Source organism: Eptatretus burgeri, chromosome 11, assembly GCF_056783735.1.
Source record: "Eptatretus burgeri isolate ZD-2024b chromosome 11, Ebu_testis_v1, whole genome shotgun sequence".
NCBI lineage: Eukaryota > Metazoa > Chordata > Myxini > Myxiniformes > Myxinidae > Eptatretus > Eptatretus burgeri.
Window position 1 is genome coordinate 53,087,080 of NC_140971.1, and position 22,490 is coordinate 53,109,569.

At 41.8% G+C, this 22,490-nt stretch overlaps 1 protein-coding gene across 1 annotated transcript in view; it reads right to left on the reverse strand.

Annotated features, from left to right (window-relative positions):
- HSD17B4 (hydroxysteroid 17-beta dehydrogenase 4) overlaps window positions 1–22,490 on the reverse strand; it is a 70,947-nt gene that overhangs the window by 29,672 nt on the left and 18,785 nt on the right. Inside the window, exon 9 of the mRNA XM_085846449.1 lies at window positions 527–618. Within this exon, the coding sequence (XP_085702575.1) occupies window positions 527–618 (92 nt within the window). The remainder of the gene's footprint in view (window positions 1–526; window positions 619–22,490) is intronic.

Genomic DNA, 22,490 nt, shown 5'->3' on the forward strand with positions numbered 1-22,490 from the left:
GAGATTTGTTACCTGCATAGTTTGTGAGTGTCAGCTGCCACTGTATGGATATGTGGCTCGTTTTCCTGATGCTGATCCTGCTCACCAGATTCTCTCAGTGAGGGAGCCTTGTGAGTGCAGAGGTCAATGGGCCAACCACATTCCTCATGGTTGCAGCAGGTTGATCAGCATCTCAAGGAGACGGGGATGGGCCAGGCATCTGCCTGGTGGATGGCCGGACGGAGGTCCTTGGAGTACCGGCGGAAAGTGGATACAGCGACGCACTGCTCCAGCACATGCTCCCTACCTGACCTGACCAGTTTCCTCCCCTCCTTTCCTGTTTGTTCTTTCCCTTACTCATTTTGTCAAAGTGTGGGCCTCCATTTCACACTGTCAGGACATTGCCAGTTTTACCCTCTTACCTGCTTCTTCCATGAGCCTAGATATTGTATAAAAAAGTCAAACAGATGATTCAATAAAGATCATACAATGATAGTTTCGCATAAAAATGATGACTGACAAAAATACATTTCCATAAAACTCTCACCTCAAACACACCTCCCGTCTCCAAGCATGTCTCATGGCAAAGCCAAATGACCAGTGGAGTCACATACTCAACCTTGAGAATGTCCAACAGTTCTGGAGGCAAAGACAGGACATAAGGGTGAACAACCATGAAACCCCAAATGTAAATTATATGATTTGAACAAAATTCCTTGAAAAGAGACAACATTCTAATATGCACATTTCATACTAACATGACATTTCCACATAGCCAAATGTCCCAATCCAAACTGACAAATGAAGTAAAGTTGACTGCAAAAACAGACAGTCCATGTAATTTCAGTTTGTACAATAAAATAACAAGGATGCAAGTCCTCATCGAAGATACAGCCCCCAACTACACGTTAAAAATGGGATGTGTCGATTTTACATTTAAATAACAAAACAAATATATAAATAAATAAATAATATAATCACTCGTGTATAAGCTACACTTTTTTTTCCCAGAAATATCTGATCATAATTTGTGGTGCACATTATCCAAGAGAACGAAAGTGAAAGGTCAATTTTCCAGATTTCTCAAACCAACACAAGATCAACTCTCATTACTGGGTGCCATTTTAAAAAAAAACAGTGCATTGTCGGACATCTTATGCAACATTGAACGTGGCGAGGGTATTGCATTTGGGTCCGTTTGTTTGTCTGTTTGTCCGGACAGAATTTTCGTGTTTTTCTCCGCAACCGCTTGGCAGATTGAGACGGAATTTTCAACATTGGTGCGGCTACTCATGTAGAATGTTTTAAGAATTATGATGTCATAGGTCTCGTCGTGTGGCAGCCGTATTGGAAAAATGGAAAAAACTTTGGACTTCTGTATCTCTGAAACTGCAGCAAGGAAAAAATTGAAACTTGGCACATAGCAAGTACTCCTCATGGGGAATAAGTGTGATTTTTTTTTTTTAATAATGTCACAGTTGCCTTCATTACGACGTCACAAGTGCAGATGTAAAACGCTGCATCCGATCAGTATGAAAATTTTTGAGGGTCATCAAGGGATAAATTGGTCCACAGAAAAAAAAAATTGATGATGTCATTGGTACAGTCATATTGGCAGCCATATTGTTAAAAGAAAATAAAAATAAAAAACATTCAAAAATCTTCTCTGAAGTGACTGAACAGATTGAAGCAAAACTATACACGTATGACCGACCACCTATACATGATGAACAAAAGGTTCACACATATGATGTCATCAGTCACATGGTCTGGCCGCCATATTGTATTTACCCTAAAACTTGTAAAAATCTTCGCCAGAACGGCTGGACAGATAGCATGGAAACTTCAAACAAATGATCCCCAAGCCTTGCGGATACCAGGGTATTCACGAATAATTGATAAGTTACATGGTCTGGCAGCTATATTTGATTGAGCAAAAATATATTTTTTAAATTCACTCTCAAACCGCTTCAACAATCGACATGAAACTTCACAATTATGATCTCGTAGTGATGGGGAATATATGTTTTAAATTTCAACCTGATCAGATGCATGGTCTGGCAGCCAGAATTATTTAATTGTTTGATCTGGGTTGTTTTTTATTATTATTATTATTATTATTATTATTATTACTATTATTTTTTTTTTGAATAAGGCTCACTTGGCTGTGCCTGGGGGGGTTTGAGGGTAGAGGAGTAGCAGTTGAAATGCAAATCCTATCCAGGTTCCTCCTGTTCACTTCATCTTTGCATTTTACTTGTTTGGATTTCTTCTGATGACTCCAATGCAGGACTGTACCCATTTGGTCTTCCATTTGATTTGAATTGAATATATTTTAATCCCATTCTAAATTCAATTGAATAATAATAAACGTCATGGGTCAGGTATCCTATCAAAGTGGGGTTGCATCAAAGTGCGACGTCTTGGTCCCCCAGTCATCACTGCCAGCAGTTTATAAAGTGGCAGTTCTAGTTATGGCTCTTATTAATTATATAACAGCAGTACAGAAATGCCACACTAAACTACACAAACACCACACAAAACAAGTCCTGCAAAGGGTCTGCAATCTCTGATTACTTTTTCTTGTTCTATTTCAAAGTTGTGAGTTGATAGTGGAGATGGTAAAGTGTAGATAAATAAATAATGCAAAGTTGTGTGTCAGTAGTGGAGATAGTTCAAGTTATACATTAAATAAATAAATAATTCAAAGTGGAATGTAGGTACAGTAGAACTCTTTTATCTGGACATCCAATTAATGGAAAACCTATTATCGGTTCAATAATATGCCAAAATAAATAAATAAATAAATAATGGTGGATTTTTTTTCTGAGGTAACTTGACACTACTTTACGATCTTGGAGGTAGTTGATGGTGTTTTAGCAGTCACTTGTGCCCTGCTGGACTCGTATGCATAAAAAAAATTAGGAGAAATAAATGAACAAACCCAATGCATACTGAGCCAGACCAGATTTTGTGGCCAACCCATTACAACATCATGAGTTGCTCTCCCAAAAGCCAAATGACCTTGCCAAATACTTTAAGTTTATTCATTCAAAATTCAACCCGTCCAGGATTGTGTCCAATAGCCAAGGAGATTGTGTTCAATAGCTGACAGCTTAGGCAGCACCAATGCTCTGCACAGTGTATGGTCCCGATGGTTGGATGGATGGAATCAAAATTGCTCTTAAAAAGTAAACTTGAGGTAAGACAGAATTGCTTTAGTAAAAACCCAGATCAATGAACGAAACAGAGAAAGAAATAAAATGCATCAAAATGTGAAAGCAGGATGACTGTTGGTGTTTCTCAAATCTAAAAACAACAAAAAAACCGGGACGAAAAAATACTGCGGTGTTCAGGTCCAAATTGACTTTGCTGGAAACACCAACAACAACCACTGACAGTGTAAAATTTGTGCAGTCACTTCACCCCCCCCCCCCAACTAGATTCATATGCAAAAAATCCATCAATTTGTTGAAAGGCTTTATCATCCAACAAAGCCGATGTGAACATATAACAAAACTGATGATTGAATTCAGTGAACTGATATGCACATCTTTTTCAAATTTCAAGTCAGAAAAATAACAATTTTAGAAATTCGGCCTATGTTGACCTCAAAAGTAATTGGTGGTTGAAGTAAATGACCAAATATGCAGCACCTCTTCAAATTTCAAGACAAATGGATGAAAACTGACAATTTTAGAAATTTGGCTGATGTTGACCACAAAAACAATTGGTGGTTGAATTCAATGTCTTGTTCTGCACATCCTGTTCAAATTTCAAGTCAATTGGATGAAAATTGAGGATTTTAGAAATCTGACAAAGTTGTTGACCTTTTTCACATTTTGACCTCAAAATCAATAGGCTTCTCAGTTGTGACTACCTCGACAATTGGTAAAGTTTCATGACAATTGGTTTGGAATTGTAACATGTTGGCGATTGACAGACAAAACAAAGAGACAAACAGAACAAGAAAGATGTTGTGCATAGCACAATACTTGCCAAATCCATAAAACAAATTTGAGCGTAAAAATAATTGATGGTTTAATTCAATGACCAAATGTGTAAATCCTCTTCAGATCAATGAACTCCAGCAGGATTTTATTTCAAGTCAATCAGATGACAATTGACAATTTTAGAAATTTGGGCTATGTCGACTTTTTAGAAAAAGATGACCTTTTGGCCTAAGTTGACCTCAAAAATACCTTTTCATTCAATTCAGTAACCTGATATGCAAATCCTCTTCAAATCTCAAGTCAATGGGATGAAAATTGAGGATTTTAGAAATTTCGTCTAAGTTGACCTTTTGGTCTAAGTTAAACTAAAAAATAATAGGTGGTTGAATTCAATGACTAAATATGCAACTCCTCTTCAAATTTCAAGTCAATTGGAAGAAAATTTACAATTTTATAAATCTGGCCGATGTTGACCCACCAACCTGTATGCACTATGAATGATTGCCAATATATTTTTGAGATCCAGTTTCTTTGAGTTTTAAATTAAACACTTGGATATAAAATCAAGTTTTAAATTAAATTGAGTTATCAATGATATTAGAATTGAAAAGAGGGAAAACATAAATCTCTTTCAGATAAAATGGTGAAATACATTGAATTATTCACCCATTGCTAAGAAAAAAAGAAACAACATAATTTGCCTGCAATTTCATGCAGTTAATATATTTGATGTAATGTAGTGGAGCAACAGTAGCTTTTCTTTTTAGTTTCAAACGAAAATGTTCAAAAAAGGAAAAAAAAAAATCCTTCCTTCTTCTCCTGTTGTACTCGTATAAAAGTTCAAGATAAAAAGCTGTTATTACCATCTCATTACTTACAATTGCTTTTAAATGTTTGGAAATAATTTCCGCAGGACTGCAGAATGTCGTGGAACTTTTGCATGTTATCTCGAAACACAATGCTAAGCTTATTAACCCAAGCTATGCTTATAACACAGTGTGCACTTAAAAATAAAAAAATAAAAAAACAGACAAAAGGGAGAGAAAGAAAGGACTCCATTTCTGTTCACTCCGTGAACATTTGTCAAGCATTCTTGCGGAACAATTCAAATGTTTTAGAAATAACAATAACTTACATACAATGAGAAGCTGGCTGTTCAGATGAGAGGTGAACACTTGTTTCTTTCTCTCCTGATTGATGAGGGTTTTGTGGCCATGGCTCATCACTCATTAGCCAGCACTTGGCAAGTGTGGTGAGAATACCAACTGAAAGAGGTGTTAATCCTGCAGTGGGCTGGCCAGATAACCTCACCACAAAAGCTGTCTCGCCTGAGGCTCAATCTCAGCCAAGCTAAAATCTGTCATCCTGGTGTTTCAAAGGCAAGGTGACTCATTATGTATGTGCCAACCCTCGGATGAACCTTAAATTGAGCATCCCAACTACTTCCATTAGTTAGTGGAAGTTAAAGATCCCACAATGCCCTTCACAAGGTGTAGGCAAGTTATCACCAGCCCCTGAAAAATATTCCAATTCATACTCTAATCTACAGCAGCCTGTCATCCTTCCGAGGTCGGTGAAATGAGCACCAGTGTACTGGTCCCGATGTATGCACCAGTTAGAATAGGTGTACCATATCCCTGTGTGTCGTAAGAGGCGACGAGGGTTGGCGTCAGGAAGGAATCCGGCCATAAAACATTGCCTCAAGAAAAAGCCCAACCCCTGCACAGCAGGGAAAAATGGCTGTAAAAACGGTCATTTATACTCTAATCTATAGGAGGCATTGGATTAACGGTACAGCCACAACACCAGCAAATTATGCTATTTGCAGCCATGTACCGCATACAAAAGAACATCCTGCAGTGTACTGAAATTTGCTGGTTCACAACATATGGTGAAAACAACTCATGGGGAGAACTTGTGTAATTATTACCCAAAGACAAGGAAATCATGAGACAGCAAGCAGAGAAAAAAAAAGTAGATACAATAAATAAAATGACATTATTAATTACAAGTACAATTAATACAATTAATTCAGATTCAGTGCAAGTACAAGTAATTCAGATCTGCAAAAGTTTCTAGCATTTGTCTCAGCCCTCAGTTCATAGTAATCTTTTCATAGACAAATAATTAAGTACGCATAGAGAAAAAACAATTAGATTTGAATAGAAAAAAAACCAAACAGTTAAAACAGAAAAAAATAAAATAAAATAAAACACAGATTTGAGCAAATTAGCAAAAAATAAAACGAAAAAAAACATTAAAAATATATATATAAATATAAATATACATATATACATATATACATATATATATATATATATATATATATATATATATATATATATATATATATATATATATGTATATATATATATATATGTATATATATATATATATATATATATATATATATATATATATATATATATATATATATATATATATATATATATATATATATATATATATATATATATATATGTATATATGTATATATATATATATACATATACTGATCATATCACGTGCCTTCTGGTTGAATGGTTTGCATTAGCAGGAACAATCGTCTGGGTGGCAGACAGATGGTTCTTTGCGAATTATGCGGTTTTACCGTGTGAGACTTAATCCGCGGCTATGCTCACCGTAACAGTCAGGAGGTGCGTATGATGTTTAAACGACGAATGTGGTTATCATTGGTTAGATATTTATCAGTATACCGGCTTGATGAGGGCAAACAAACCCGAAACCTAGATAGGCAACTTCGTTTGATGTTTAATTGATGTTGACCATGTAATCTTTGTCTGTTTGACAGAGTCACTGGGCCAAGGCCTCCAGATTGGAGGTGACGCTTTAGTGTTGGACTATGTCCAATGGAGATCAGGGGAGTGGTCATCACACTCCACACATTTTGTGTGTGTGTGTGTGTGTGTACGTGTGTGTACGTGTGTGTACGTGTGTGTACGTGTGTGTACGTGTGTGTACGTGTGTGTACGCGTACATGTATGTATATGTTGTGGATTTCAGAATCGGATCCGAGTAAAGTACGCAATCCTCAGGTCCTCAGACAGTTATTTCCATAAATGCATGATCAGAATAGATCCATCCCCTTGTCTGGTGAGATTCTAACTCTTTGATGCATTGAAGAAAGGTAGAGAACAGATTCCCTTTCTTTCTCATGAGATAACCTTTTCCTCTTTACGACACGTTCATGATGTATGATTTTACATCAGTTTTCATTTCTGCACGAGCTATATTCACCGTTCATGCATGCGATAGATAGCCATTAGCCAAATGGAGACTCATTCTATTCCCTTTCCATCAAGACACATTGTCTTGGAAATACACGATATATTCACACATTATATTTTGGTTATCATTTTCACATTGGACTTACAGGACATTTGAGTCATCAACACACAGCCACACTGCACGTATTAACCGGCACACTTAACTTTACCCACACCCGCACTGCACGGCACATCCCGCTTGGATTCAGCGCCACATCATGTCCATTCCGCACATGCCAGAGCACATGTTTCACGAGACAGCCACATCACCTCCGCCACAGCCCTACACAGCAGAGGCCCGGGTGCAAGTTCGCTCCGGGAATCCCACGCACCACACCCACGTAACCAAGCATGCAGGCATGCACACGCACCCACGGAGAGTCCCTTTACAAATCCAAATCTACCCATTTGGACCACATCCGTGTGTGCTGTCTCTGCACCTCTACCTTGCAGCAGCTACGACTGAACCTCCCGATCAGGATACAAACTGTGCATAATACCGCTATCAACTGTAGGACGCTCGCCAAGTGACTTAAGCACTCAAGCAAGCACACCAATGAAATGGTTGAAAAGGAATGGCTGGCTTGACAAGCGATACCAAGCTGATTGGTAATGGAACAGACCAGCAACAACCAAAACATTGCTCATTTCTTAGCATTTTCAAATTTCACTCCAGATTGACAGATATTTAGTCCACTTGATTATACACTTCATTTAGTCCATGAGAGTAGATTGTGGAAAATTGCTCCAAGCTCCTAATTTGAAAACTAGAGCAATTACAACAGTGATGTATACAGTGATTCGTCGGTATGTAAATAAGGCAATCGATTATACGAGTGAGGAAAGTGAAAAAAAAATTGAGCACTTTATCATTAAGAAAGTGTTGTGGCCTGTTGCAAATGAAGGCATTGTTGAGTAGACCAAAACAATGGCAAGTTAAGACCCCAGCGAAGGAGAGCGAGGTGACTGAGGATGTGCCTTGATTAAGGATAATGAAATAAGGCCGTTAATTATCTTCAAAAGAGGTGCTTAAATGACGCCAAACACTAAATTTTCATTCCTCCACTCCCTTGGCGTTCCCCAAGTGTGCATTGGCTGCTAGGTTTCATGGTTTTAGAGTTATGGAGGAGACACACACACACCGAGTGACACACTGACATTTATTAGTGGAGATATACCACACGTTGAATTGGCTAATTTCCCCATTTAAATTTTTTTGATTCATATATGTCAATTTGGAGTATAAGACAAAGCTAGATCAACGACTTAGTTAACAAAACTGTGTCAATCAGAACAATCAAGGTGTTAATTCCTCCCTGAGACAACACATCACTGGTTAAGGTACTTTAAGGGTCATGAAAATGAATGAGCTGTTTTGTGCATATTATTTGAATTACTTTGTGGGAAGACCTTTCAGTTAAATTAAGAATGTAAATATCTGTAGGTTTTTTCCAACACATTTGCTGTCATATAGAGATACAGTACCATATTTAAAACAAGCTACATAATAATTACACCTTAAACCATAGATAAGTCATTTGAGTACAAGTCACGGCCCAGACTTTTGGGGGTGGGGGGGGGGTAAATTACAATATCGACTTATACACAAAAAAATTACAGTAAATTACAATATAGATCAATTATATATAAATAACAGTATATAAAATGTTTGTTTTTTTTAAGCATACAAAAATTACATGGTTTACATGGTCTAACCCTAAAATTACTAACCCTAATATGGTTTAAGATTACATTGTCAAAGACAAAAATATGCTGAAAATGAAAGATGACAATCTCATTGCACAAAATAAATTTACTCTGATTAAGGAACAGGGATTGATCAAAATTTGTTGCAACCCACAATATCACACATTTAAAGACAGGTTTCAAGAGTTGATGGCAAGGTGTTAGAGGATTGTCTGGTGTGATCATGACCCGTTCATGCTGTACCAGGACCATGTCATTCCATAAGTATCATCAAATTTTCAACATTTTGTTTTTCTTTCATTGTTCAAAACTGACTTCTTCTGTAAGTTGATGCATCAATATTCTTATTTCAAGTAAAATACATTATGATAAAGATTTAAAGAAAAATTGCTTGAAAATGGCTAGTAATGGATGAAAATGGATGGCTTAAGCAATGCTAAAGAATAGAAAAACAAGGTAGGGATTAAAATAAAGAAGATAAAGAACAATATATTTCAACACAACATTTGTATATAACAATACCTAGACAAGTCCCAACACCATGTGAGGCATTTAATTTTTTTTGACTTTTTTTCTTCTTCATTTTCATGTGGTTAATTTCATTTTTGACAAATATTTATTGTTGTCCCACGTGTGTGGAAAGCAATTGGTTTAGTCTGTCTGAGAGAGGAACGGCTCAATTTCAATTGAATTTTACATTTTCAAAACTGTAGAATATGCATCGGCTTGTTGGTACTTCCAAAAACCTGCAGTTTAGTACTACTTTGTCTTTCAAGTTAGCAAAATTATATAGCGTCTCGTCCCGCATGCACGTGCGCACAGCGGGTAAAATGATTATAATAATATGATTTCCCTTTCAATCAAGGACCTTTTATGCAGGAGGAGGCCATTTGGCCAATCAAAACCTGCATTATTATTAGCAACGTATCGTTGCTGATCCATGCTGTATCCTTTTTAAACACTGAGCATCAGGCAAAGAAGTTGCATGTACCTTTGGCATGACTCGGCCAGGGTTTGAATCGCTGACCTCCCAGACTAAGAGCAGATGCCCGAACCATTATACCATTTAGTCTGGTTAAAATTACTTCAGTCTCCGTCTTCCATATTTCAAATGATTTTAGAATAACGAAGACATGAATAACTGTCTATCAGTCAATCCACTAAAATATGTACATGGTAAACTTTCCACACTTCCTGGTTGTTGGACATATTTTCATTCTTTCTAGCACAATAACAGGGTACGCAGTGTTGCCTGGTGCTGTTCTGTTGGCATTTTGAAGAAATCAATTTTTTTTTTCTATTTTGTTGTGGGAACCTAAAACAATTCCCTAGACACACTAAGGAATGGGGTCGGGAATCATTTAGTATTACATTTCACAGAGCTACAAAGGCTTAGGCACTATCAAGCAACTTAAAAAAAAAACACTTTCATTCAAAAAAATTTTTTTTTGCCTGAAAAACTCCCTGCCACTCACTGATGAACCTCTGAAAGTTTGACGAATATCTGTTTGGCCATCTCTCAGAAAAATGGCAACAAAAAGACAGACAGACATCTTTTCTTTTCTTTTCTCGTAGCTTGGCCCATCCTGCAAGTCCTTCAACAACCACATCCTTCAACCCCAATCCACTCATCCAATCCACGAACACAATCACCTTCTATGACACCAGTGCCGTCTACACCACAACACAAAGTGAAATGAAACACACTCGCCAACACCCACAACTACAAATATCACAATAAAAAGTGAATGTTATGAAATGTAGAAAGCATCATAGTTGGACTTTGGAGTAACAATTTTTTAACAGTTGGCATTAAAAAAATTTTTAATGCAGAGGGCTATACAACAACTCTGTGGGTGTGATGTGCATGCTGTGCTGTCCAGGTATCCTGAAATGTTGATTCTCTGAGCTATGGGTGTTCTGGAGCATCACTATCCATGACACAGGCACAACCCTCACCACATCACAACACAGCACATGTGCAGGATGAACCGATTGGTCTCCTTGCGCGATAAGATTTCCTCGCAACTCGACGATGTCCAGAGTTTTAATCAATAAAAGGTTAATACTCCAAAATACTGTCGCGGCCATGGCCGGTTAGGTTAATCCCACTGACCCAATTGCTGTGGACGGGCGGTTAGGCCTAAGTCACATTTTCCATGGCGGCCGTGGGGTCTCCAAAATCTATGACCACTAGCAATTATACGGCGGCCGCAGTATTTCCACGGTCACACAATGTAGCAATCACATACGTTTTTATTTTTTCGGGGAGCCGCACGGCGTATTTAGAAATTGTGGAGACCGAAAACGTGGGGTTGCCGCACAGTCTTTGATTTGATGTCGCACGGTGACCTTAAGGGGGCCCTGCGGCGGCCATAGAATTTTCAAGGCAGACGCAAGGTAGCCTCAAGGTGCCCGCAAGGTGACCGCAGGGGGGCCCTAAGGCGAATGTGCGGCCAGACGGACGGTAACGAGTGGGTAGTTTTTTATTATTTTTTTTTCGGCTTGTCGAATTGCTACGGCGAACATAGAAATGAAAAAGTTGTAACTCCGCGTTATAATTCCACGGCGACCCCTACGGCCTGTAAAAGATAGCCAAACGGCATAGGGCCACCCTGAGACCACCGCAGAAACTCTGCGGCCGCCGCACGTTTCTGTCAATTCAGAGGGCGTACGGCCGCCGTATCCTCGCTGTAGAGCAAATTTGACTTAGGCCTTAACACCGACCAGGCCGGATCGTCGAGCAGTTTTCCTTCGAGGCAAAATTTTTTTTTTTTTTTTTTTTTTGTATACCTTGGTCGAGGCTCGTATGAGAGCAAACACATAACTCACAGCAAGGAGGCATGAGACAAGAGGGGTGGGAGTGGAAGGGACAAAACAGTGGGGAACAGACACATTAGGTGAACTGTGGAAGGGAGAGGGATGGGGATGGGATGGGGATGGGACGGGGAACATGGCGAAGAGAAGATGGACATTACAGGGACTTTCAGGAAGGAAAGCAGGAGAAATGAAGGAAGTGGGCTTGGGTGGATTATCGGGGGTAGAAAAGATCGAGGATTTGGATGGGGGAAGATAAGAGGTGGTGGTGAACAGCTGTTTTGAAAGCCTGGAGGGAAGAATGGGAAAGAATAGAGTGAGGAAGTTTATTCCAAAGGCGGGAAAAAAGAGGAATGAAAGAGTGAAGATGAGCAGTGATTCGTGATTTTGGTAGTTTTACCAGAAGGGGGTTGTTGGCGGACCTTGAGCGCCCTGTGGAAATGTGGTGGGGACAAATCGCAGACAGAGCAGGGGGGCAAGGCTGGAGAGGAGTCGGTAGAAGACAGAAAGACCACCGACCAACCTGCGGTGATTGAGTGAGAGGCCCAAAGACTCAGCTTCATTGCGGGAGATGCCGATGATCTTAAATGCCCTGGTTTCGACAGCGTTAAGCCGAGAAAGGTGGGAGGCAGGAGCACCAGCCCAGAGGGGAGAGCAGTACTCCATCAGGCTACGGACAAAAGCTTTGTAAGTGGTCAGGAGCTCAAGAGGGCCGAGGAAGGACTTGGCACGACGGAGGATTCCCAGTCGGCGACTGGCTTTTGAGGCGAGGTTGGAAATGTGACTTTCCCAGGAAAGGTCATGGCAGATAGTGAGACCTAGAAGCTTGAAAGAAAAGACTTCTTCCAGAGGATTGTTGAGAAAGTGGATGGGGGGTTTTGTAAACGGTCCTTTCGAAGAGACATAGTGAGAGTGTGAGATTTGTCTGGATTGAAAGACATGTTCCACATGTTGGACCAGTTTGTGATTTTATCCAGATCTGCAGTGAGCGAAGAAGCTGCTGCTTGCCGGTCTGAGGGATGACAGATGGTACGGCAGAGGGTGGAGTCGTCGGCAAAGAGAAATAGAGGATTTTCCAGAGAGTCCGAGAGATCATTGATAAAAACCAGAAAAAGAACAGGGCCCAGAACGCTACCTTGAGGAACTCCAGCCTGCACAGGAAGAGGGGATGAAAGAACTCCATTTAGGGCCACACGTTGACTGCGACAGGAGAGGAAGTCTGCAAGCCATGAGTGGAGATGGCCTTGAATACCATGGGAAGAGAGTTTGGTGAGTAGGGCAGGGTGCCAGACTGTGTCAAAAGCACGTGATATGTCCAGGGATACGGCTCGGATTTCCTGTCTGGCATTGAGGACCTCCATCCATTGATGGGAGAGCAGAAGCAGCATATCCAGGGTAGAGTGACCTGGTCTGAAACCAAATTGATGATTGGAAATCAAGCCATTGGAGAAGAGGAAGGATTTCATATCTGAAGCGATGATGGATTCCATCACCTTGCTGATGATTGGGAGAAGGCTGATTGGTCTGTAGTTATAGGGATCTGTTTTTGCACCTTTTTATGCAGGGCAGTGATGTTAGCAGATTTCCAAGCAGATGGCAGATGACCTTGGGCAAATGAGAGGGTGAATAGAACAGAGAGAGGGTGAGCAAGAGCAGAAGAGCAGGCTTTGAGGACACGTGGGCTGATGCCGTCTGGACCGGTTGCAGAATCTGACTCGAGGTTTGAAAGCAAGCTCTCCACCTTGTCAGGAGAAAAGGATACAGAGTCCAGGGACAGTTGGGTGCGACTGGGTAAAGTGGGTAGAGATAGTGATGGGTTTAGGACACAAGATTTAGCTGCAAACACCGAGTTTAGACATTCAGCTTTATCACGTGTGGAATCAGCAGTGCGGCCATTTGAGGTAAGGGAGGGGATGGAGGGGGAACATACACCAGAAACAGATTTGATTAAACGCCACCAGGATTTTGAGGAGGGAGAGAGGTTTGAGAGTTCAGACTTGAGATGAGAAAGATGTTGTTTTCTGGCTCTCCTGAGGGTAGATACACACTTGTTCCGAGCTTTGTGGAAAGAACTGAGATTGCCCTCAGTTGGGTTTGCTTTCCATGAGGCAAAGGCAAGTTGTTTCAGGACAACTGCCTCGCCACAAGCTTCAGTAAACCAAGGGCGGGAGGAAGGGTAAGACAACTGAACACGAGAGGGGATAAATCTGTGCATGAGGGAGAGCAAGTTTCTTTGAAAGAATTCCCAGGATGAGTTGATGTTTGAGAAAGTAGTAATAGGAGACCAGTCTGTAAGTTTGATGGCTGCTCGGAGACCCTGCCAGTCGGCTTGAGTGAAATGCCAGACTCGACGGAGGTGAGGTGGTTCTCTGATAACAGCCAGAGAGATGTCCACTTTGACAAGGACGTGGTCAGAAGAACCAATTGGAGCGAAGGAAGAGCAGCAGATATTGTCAGGGAAATTTGTCAAAACCAGATCCAGAAGAGATGGAGTACCATTGGTTGAGATCCGGGTCGGGAAGTTGACCGATTGAGTCAGTCCCAATGAGTCGCAGAAAGCTTTTGCTGAGGTGCCATGGCAGGTGAGAGAGGTACCCACACCTAGCCAACTGGTGTGATGACAATTGAAGTCACCACATAAGAGGAAGAGAGAGTTTGGATGAGAAGATAGAAGATGGTCCATGTTTTCAGATAGTGAGGTGTAGATGGAGTCATCACTGTTCGGTGGACGGTACAGTACACATATAAACATGAGGTGGGAGTGGAGGGGAAAGCCGAAGCCAGAGGTATTCCTGGAGGTGTGGGGGAGTGAGAGCAGTGCATGGAGAGTGAGGAATAGAGTCTTTGATGAAGAGAGCAACACCTCCACCAGGACGAGGCTCAGGTCTCTCATACCGTAAGAGGGAGTAGCCAGGGAGAGATACTTGGGAGTCAGACACGTCATGGGAGAGGAAAGTTTTTGTTAGGCAGATAATGTCTGGTTTGTCAGTGGCAACCTGTATGGAAAGATCTGAAAGGTTTGAGCGAAGGCCCTGGATATTTGAGGTCCACACTTTTAATGAAGAGGAAGGGGAGGAGGCTTTGGGTGCAGGAGGTGGAGGGGAAGGGGAGGGTAGGACAAGAGACGAGGGGGGCAGGTAAGGAGGGTTGCTGAAGGAGTGTGGGGTATTGCAGAACAGCGAGGGGAGGGGGCCGAATGAGGAGGAGAAAAGGCTCTGTGGTGCTGGGGGAGAGGGGGACAAGAGACAAGGAAGAAGGCAGTTGAGGATTTGAGGAGGTGGAGTGAAGAGATGGAGGTGAGAGGGCAGTGGAGGGAGGCAGGCTGGTGGATGAGAGGGGGGCAACTTTGAGAAGGAAGAGTGAGGGGGATGAAAGGTGGGTGAAAGGTGAGGAGGGCGTTTTTGAGAGAGGTGAGAGGGAGGCTTGGAGGGAGAAGAGTGGGATGGTTGCTTTGAGAGTGAGAGTGAGGGGTGAGGGGGGTGAGTTGGCACTGAAGTTGGAAAAAAAGAATGTTTGATGGAAAGCGAGCATCCATGGCAAACTGTGGTTTTTAAAAGTTTTAGGTCAGAGATGCGATTTAACACAATTCTTGATGGATGCAATGAAGGCGAATTCAGAGCATGGAGAGAAGAAGCGCTGTAATCCTCAGAGATTATGAGATTATGTAATCCTCAGAGATTATGGCGTGTGTGGGAGGGACAGGGCGGCATGGATGGAGCAGACAGATGCACAGCATAAGGGGTCTATACTCAAACCCACGACAGATACGCGGACGTCAGCAACCTAAAATAAACACAGGGATTTCATGAAAACAAGTCTGGAGACGGCGATGGTTCACGAGCAATGCACATGGTTCGCCTTTTTTTATTTTTTGACCTTCGAGGGGGCGCCACGGGCAAACAGGCGGGAATTGGGAAAAACGTAAATGATGAAAGTTGTAGTACTCGGAGAGCACTACTTGCATATCAACTTTCATTCGAAACAGTTGAAAACCCTAGGAGCTCGATGCCCAATTTATTGATATTTTTTGACATTTTCTAAGTTCGTGACCTTGTGACCTTGACCTTGGGATGAAAATGAAAAATCGAGCTCCGTGGGGCTTTGTAGGTGCCATTGGGCTAACCAAATCCCGAAAACCCTGCCAGATTCGACAAACCCCCTCGGAGAAGATCTAACTTGAAACCGGCTACCCCCTAAAAACACGTTTTTTTTGGGCACGGCTCCACCCATCATGGGCGCAGCACGCCCATTCTCAGGAAAACACAACTCGATCATGATATAAACCTCCCACCCAAATTTTATCAAGATCGGATCAAAACCCACGGAGCTATGCTCGGGACAGACAGACAGACACACACACACACACACCCATAACTAATATAGTGGTTACTTACTGACTCGTGAACCAATAGTTCAATATTTACAAGGGAAATAATTCAAAATGTAATAATAAAACGTGAGTTAAATTAAAGTCGAAAGTCGAGTCGCCTCTACACACGGACACTAATACGGACAAGGGGAAAACAAAAGAAAAGCAAATCCTCCCTGTATTCTGGCACATAGCTTTGTCCAGAGATGGTCTTTATTGAACTTTGCGATCAAGCTACTTCGTCCTGCGCAGGAAGATGCGCCTAAAATGGCGCCAAACCGCTCGCTGGGCGGGAAACGTACGTGAGGTAATTTGTGAGGCGGTATTTAATGCCAGGGCTCACCAACCGCCATGCGGCCTCTTCTCATGAACGAATATGCCGAATGTTCCTCTCGTACATGAGGTCTGCTCACAATGATCATCCACCTTCCTCGACCACACGACGAGACGATCTCTGAGGCCCCGTGATAAGGCCACGAAGCACGATCTGATTCCCTCCTTAGAAACGTACACTTTACGGTTCAGCCTAACAGTCAATGGCAAGCGTCTTTTCCAGCATGCGGGAAAATTTACAGCATGACACGAGAATCGCGCAGCCATTTCGGCATGCCAAGAGGAGAGCAAAACGAGATCCTCTGTCACAGCCAGGTTTCTCACCAACTGTGTCATCTTACCACTCCTGTCTCCTTGAACCTCACGTCACACTCACCAATCATAAGCTTCGAGGGTGTGACTTGCTAGTACGAAACCAGAAAGGCAGGGCTTCTCGCCTGCTTGCACGTGTCAGGTTGTTGTATGTTAATATAGTTGTTGTTGTTGTTATAAAAACGTAATTTTATTGATGGCTTGTGAATGCAAAAACGTAGGAAAAGGTCACAGGGGGCAATTGGCCTGAATCCCTATCTAATTAACACAGCACCACCCCTGTGTGGTGACAAGTAACATTTAAGCTCACAGTTTCCCGACTTAATTACATTGAGATGTCTCCTACACGTCCACAGATTAAGCAACTCTATACAATCCTAACTTTGCAATGAAATTTCTCCATCTACCCCCACAACCATAACAATACTCCATGGCATGTTGTAAATAATGTAAATATAACGAGTTCCCTCACAAAGAACTTCAATGCAAGAGGAGGCCATTAGATGCATCAAGTCTGCACAATGATTGCCAAACAATGGTTGCTTGTCCATTCTTTATTAAACACTGAGCTTCAAGCATGAAAACAGCATGTACAATGTCACAATGGTATGTACTGTTGATTTTCTGCATGAAACCATGCCGTTGGAATACCTCGACCACGACTCAAACTACTGACATCCCAGACTCAGAGCGGACACTCTAAACATTACTCCACCGAGTCTGCTAAATGCATGTCCATTTATATATTTTATTTTACACAAGGTCTAAGGCTCGAGGGTGAGATACAATCCAAATCATAATTAGCGAGCTTATTATTAAAGAGGAAGTCTCGTCAAAGCTGGTACAGGATTAGCAGAATGGTTTATGTTGGGATTTGTGAGGTCCATGTTACGAGTTGTGATTGGGGGGGGGGGGGTGTCACCCTATTGAGACTGGCTAGACTTTCTGCTGTGGGGGAAATCAAGATCTCCTAGGGGAAATGCATAGTTTCTGCCCTTAATTGGTGAAGGATTCACCAATCTTTGTTGTTTCTGTATTATGTTTATAAACTGATTGATTGCGTTAATGGATTTGGGTGCAATTTCATGATTCGTGCGATTGTGTCCAGAAATAATCAAATGAAAGACCAAATACTGCATTGGAGTCATCAGAAAGAACCCGAATAAGTAAAGAGCAAATATGGAGTCATCAGAAGGAACCTGGATAGGATTCAGGTTTCAGACGTTACTCCACCACCCTCAAAAACCCATCCAGGTGCAGCCAAGTGAGCCTTACAGAAAATATTCTGCAACAATTCACTTCTCCGAGACAGGTAGACAAAGAAAGAGAAATAAAGCGTAAAATAGATGAAATAAAATAAAAATCTAAAATTAGAATGAATAAAGAGAAATGTGAAAAAGTAGAAAGAAGCATGAGAGGAACAATGAACAAAGATGTCGGGAAGAACCCGGAAAGATAGATTTCAGCAGTAACTCCCCAGACTCAAACGCAGCAACAGGTACAAGCTATCAGAGGTCCATCAGCGGGGATATGATATAAATTATTTCACATAAACCAAAACTAACCACCTCGGTCTGTCTGTCTTGTATGCACTCATAAACTGCTTGACGGAAAGTTGAAAAATTTGGCGAGTGTATGGATTTGTACCAGGGAAGATTTTAGGTGGTTAAAAAAAAAACCAAAAACATTCACAGCCCCGTTTGTTTCAGATTAAGTGGCAAAAAATTCACGGATTGGTGTTTGTTTGTTGTGCTACTCCTACAGTTCTGGGCCGATTACATCCTATCTTTCTACATAGGACCAGCAGGACCCCAATTAATGTGGTCAGGGTGCATTTATCTTTTCCGGTTGTCTTCGAGGTTGGGGTGACAACGCCAATTCTCGATGTAAATATGTATCGTGTAGCGCCGCCTCCAGGTGGGGGAGTGTATTACAAGTCTCCACCATTTACAGTACAGGCACCAGATTCCTGTCCCCACATTTTCCAGTGCAGGGCTTTGAATTATGAGCAGTATGTACGTTGTTGCTTTATGCACATAACCCCGGTTATATTTTTGGCCTATATGTAGCTGTCAGTTGCCTATACACCACCCAAATAAAGGTATGCATCTAAAGAACGTGTTGCATGCTTGGAACAAGATCGCCCCTCGGGTGAGTACTCTGCTTGTGTAATAAATACGTCAATGCTCTCCATGAAAACCATAGACATCCAAAATTATAATGATCATTCAGAGTTTGTTTGTCTGACTTACAGTGGTGAGAAAAAGAAAAAGTTTGTGAACCCTCCCTCGAGCATTTTCTGTATTTCTGCATAAATTTGACCTAAAATGTGATCAGATCTTCATCTAATTCCTAACAATAGAAAAAGAGAACCTGATTGAATTATAGCACAAAAAATAAAAAATCTTCTGTATTTCATTTATTTATTGAGCAAAATGATCCAACATTCAATTTCTGTGTGAGAAAAAGTAAGTGAACCTTGACATTCAGTAACTGGTGGCACTCCCTTGAGCAGCAATAACTTCATCTAAATGCTTCCTGTAACTCTTGATCAATCCTGCACATCAGCTTGGAGGAGTTTTGGCCCATTCCTCTTGACAGAACTGCTTCAACTCAGAGATATTTGTGGGCTTTCTTGCATGAATTTGCCTGCTTCCGGTTTTGCCACAACATTTCAATTGGGTTAAAGGTCTGGACTATGACTTGGCAATTCCAAAATGCAAAAATCTCTTCTGCTTCAGCCATTCTGTTGTAGATAAACTTTTGTGTGTAGGATCATTGTCTTGCTGCATGACCCACTTTCCATTAAGCTTCAGCTCACGCACGGATGCCCTGACATTCTCCTGTAGAATTTGCTGGTACAATCCAGAAATCATGGTTCCAAAAATGATGGCAAGCTGTACAAGTCCTGAGGCAGCAAAGCAGCCCCAAACAATGATACTCCCACCCCACCACCATGCTTCATGGTTGGAATGAGGTTCTTATGATGGAATGCAGTGTTTCATTTTCACCAAACATAACATTTCTCATTTCAGCCAAAATTTTCCACTTTTCACTCATCTGTGCATAGAACATTATTCCACAAGCCTTCTGGATCATTCAGTTGTCTTTGGTAAACTTAAGACAAGCAACAATGTTCTTCTTTGAGAGCAGTGGTTTCCTCCTTGCCATGCACACCATTCTTGTTTCGTGTTTTCCTGATGGTGGAATCATAATCACTGACATTAGCCAATGCAAGAGAGGCCTGCAGAACCTGAGACGTTACCCTGGGGTCCTTTGTGACCTCCTGGATTATTGTACGCCTTGCTCTTAGAGTGATTTTCGGAGGACGACCACTCCTGGAAAGAGTAACGATGGTGTTGAATTTTCTCCATTTGCACACGATCTGCCTGACAGTGGATTGGTGGAGCCCAACACCTTTAGAAATTGTTTTGTAACCCCTTCCAGACCGATGAGCATCGACAACTCTTTTTCTGTAGTTTTCAGAAATCTATTTTGATCGGGGAATGACACGCTTCCACAAACCTGTGTGGTGAAGACCACACTAATGGTGATGAACAAAGTTTATGTTTTTCAAACAGGACGCAGCCACTCAAACTCACTCCCCACCTCGGTGTAATCCTGTTGTCAACTAACTAGCTAAACAAACAAGAGTGCTCCTTCTTCTCCCCTCTTTGACAGCCACAATTATTCCTGCATGCCTGTGTGGTTGGCCGGGGGGGAGGGGGGGCTTGTTCTTGTCACATTAATGTGACTTGCTCTCAGCTACCAAGGGAGGGCAATTTATTTCTGATTGGACAAATATTAGTCGAGTTGTGGTGAAAATGTTAAAATAGCTATAATTGGGTCAAGGTCAAAAACGTTATGTTAACAAGGAGGACAGTGGTTGACGAAAGCAAAATTGTTTAAAAGATTTACATACTTTTTATTCCCCTTACTGATGCAAAAATTAATTACGAAAGTCCCAACCAAACTGAGAAGATACAGCTCAGGCATGGGCAGGAAAAAAGGGAGAAAAACCTAAATGGTGATTTCGTACTTCTGGGGGTGTAAGACCTTCACCTTTAACCTGGAGGGGGGGGGTATAATGTAAATTTAGTTTAAATGTGCCTTGCTCTCAGCTATCTAGAGATGGCATTTTTGTTCCAAACGGACAAATTTTAGTTGAGTTATGGTTAAAAATGTTAAAATGACTATAATTATGTCATGACCTTAAAAATTAAGTCAAGGTAAAAAAAATTAGGCCAATCTCTCTTACTTTGGATTCACATTATTGATGCAAAATTTCATTCCAAAAGTCCCAGATACATCTCAGAAATTTGGAATTTTGAGAGTGCAGGAATCAAAAAAAAATTATAAAAATTTTTGAATGGTGGTTCATTACTTTTAGGGGTCGAAGAAACTCTGTGGCATCATTATAAACTGGGGGCGCCAATTGTAGAAGCAAACACTACAAACGCAATAAGCCTTGCCCGATGCTATTGGGGAGGCTTAATTATAAAAGTATTCTTTTGATTCCTGGCCATTTTTGATTTGTTGATCAAAAATAGTATTGTTACTGATCTGGAAACCATAAGCATCCAACATACAGATGTCCCAAAAGTCAGTTATGTCGTTAAGTATGTGTGTATTCAGATCCCTTTCCTTTTGTCTAGTGGGAGAATCAAAGGCGTGCGTTGCGATTTCTTTTGAGTTAGGTCATTAAATCTTTACATCCAACAAACCCTCCAACGAACAACCAACAACCATTTCATTCCCCATCACGATCCACTACCCACCCGCTGTCTACAAGCACTCTGACTTGCCAAGGCAGGGTCTTGCAGCCGTTCCTTGCCGCTTCCACCAACGTTCCTTCCACATACGTTGTAACGCTTGCACGACGGCCTGTGCAACATTGATGCTGTTACTTGTCAAGTGTGGGCCCGCGTGGAGGAGTGGCTGGGGTTTCCCGGCAGGGGCCAAGGTCTCGCCCCGGAAAGGTGGGCCATAGGACCTGTCCAATCAGAGGCGGACAGCGAGGTGAATTCACCAAGGCCCCTCCCCGCTGAGGGAGGTCCATAAATTCCCGAGCACTCTCTGAGGTTGGTTGGTCTTTTGGAGAGTTGAGAGTTCTGAGAGGTTCTTAAGGGTTTTTGCTGTTCCGAAGGGGTGGTTACGAGGGGTGGTGACGAAGAGTGGTTAAGAGGGGCAATTACGAGGAATGGTCACAGGAAGTCTACATTGCTGTTACGAAGGGGTTTTTGCTGTCACGAGGGTTGAGCAGAGGGCCATCGAGGCGGCGAACATATCTCTGCTGGCCCTCTACAAGGAAGGACAGAGTGACCCTGACCCCCCTCCGTGGACTCCGATTATTCGCCACCCAAACTCCGCCACGAGCCTCGAGTCCCCCGCGTGCGACTGGGGACCGGACCAACGACCTTTGTCAGGTGCCGCATCGCGGAGCACACCCTCCCTCCGACGGTCAGGTACCCACCGAACTCTGACCCCCAGCTTGTCTCTCTCCACGGCTGCGAGGGTCCAATAAAGACTTTGGGTTTCTTTTCATTTTGTGTGTGTCTGCGTGTGGGCCCATCTTTAAGTAGAACTGAATTAGTGTTTTTGGATCATTGTAAATACTTCTTGCATATTCACGTCAAGTCTTGCTTTGTGTCTTCATTTACTGTAAATAAAACTTGTTAGAAATGCCCCCAGTTCGTTTCCGTCCCTTCTTGCGTCGGTCCAGCATGGTTCGGA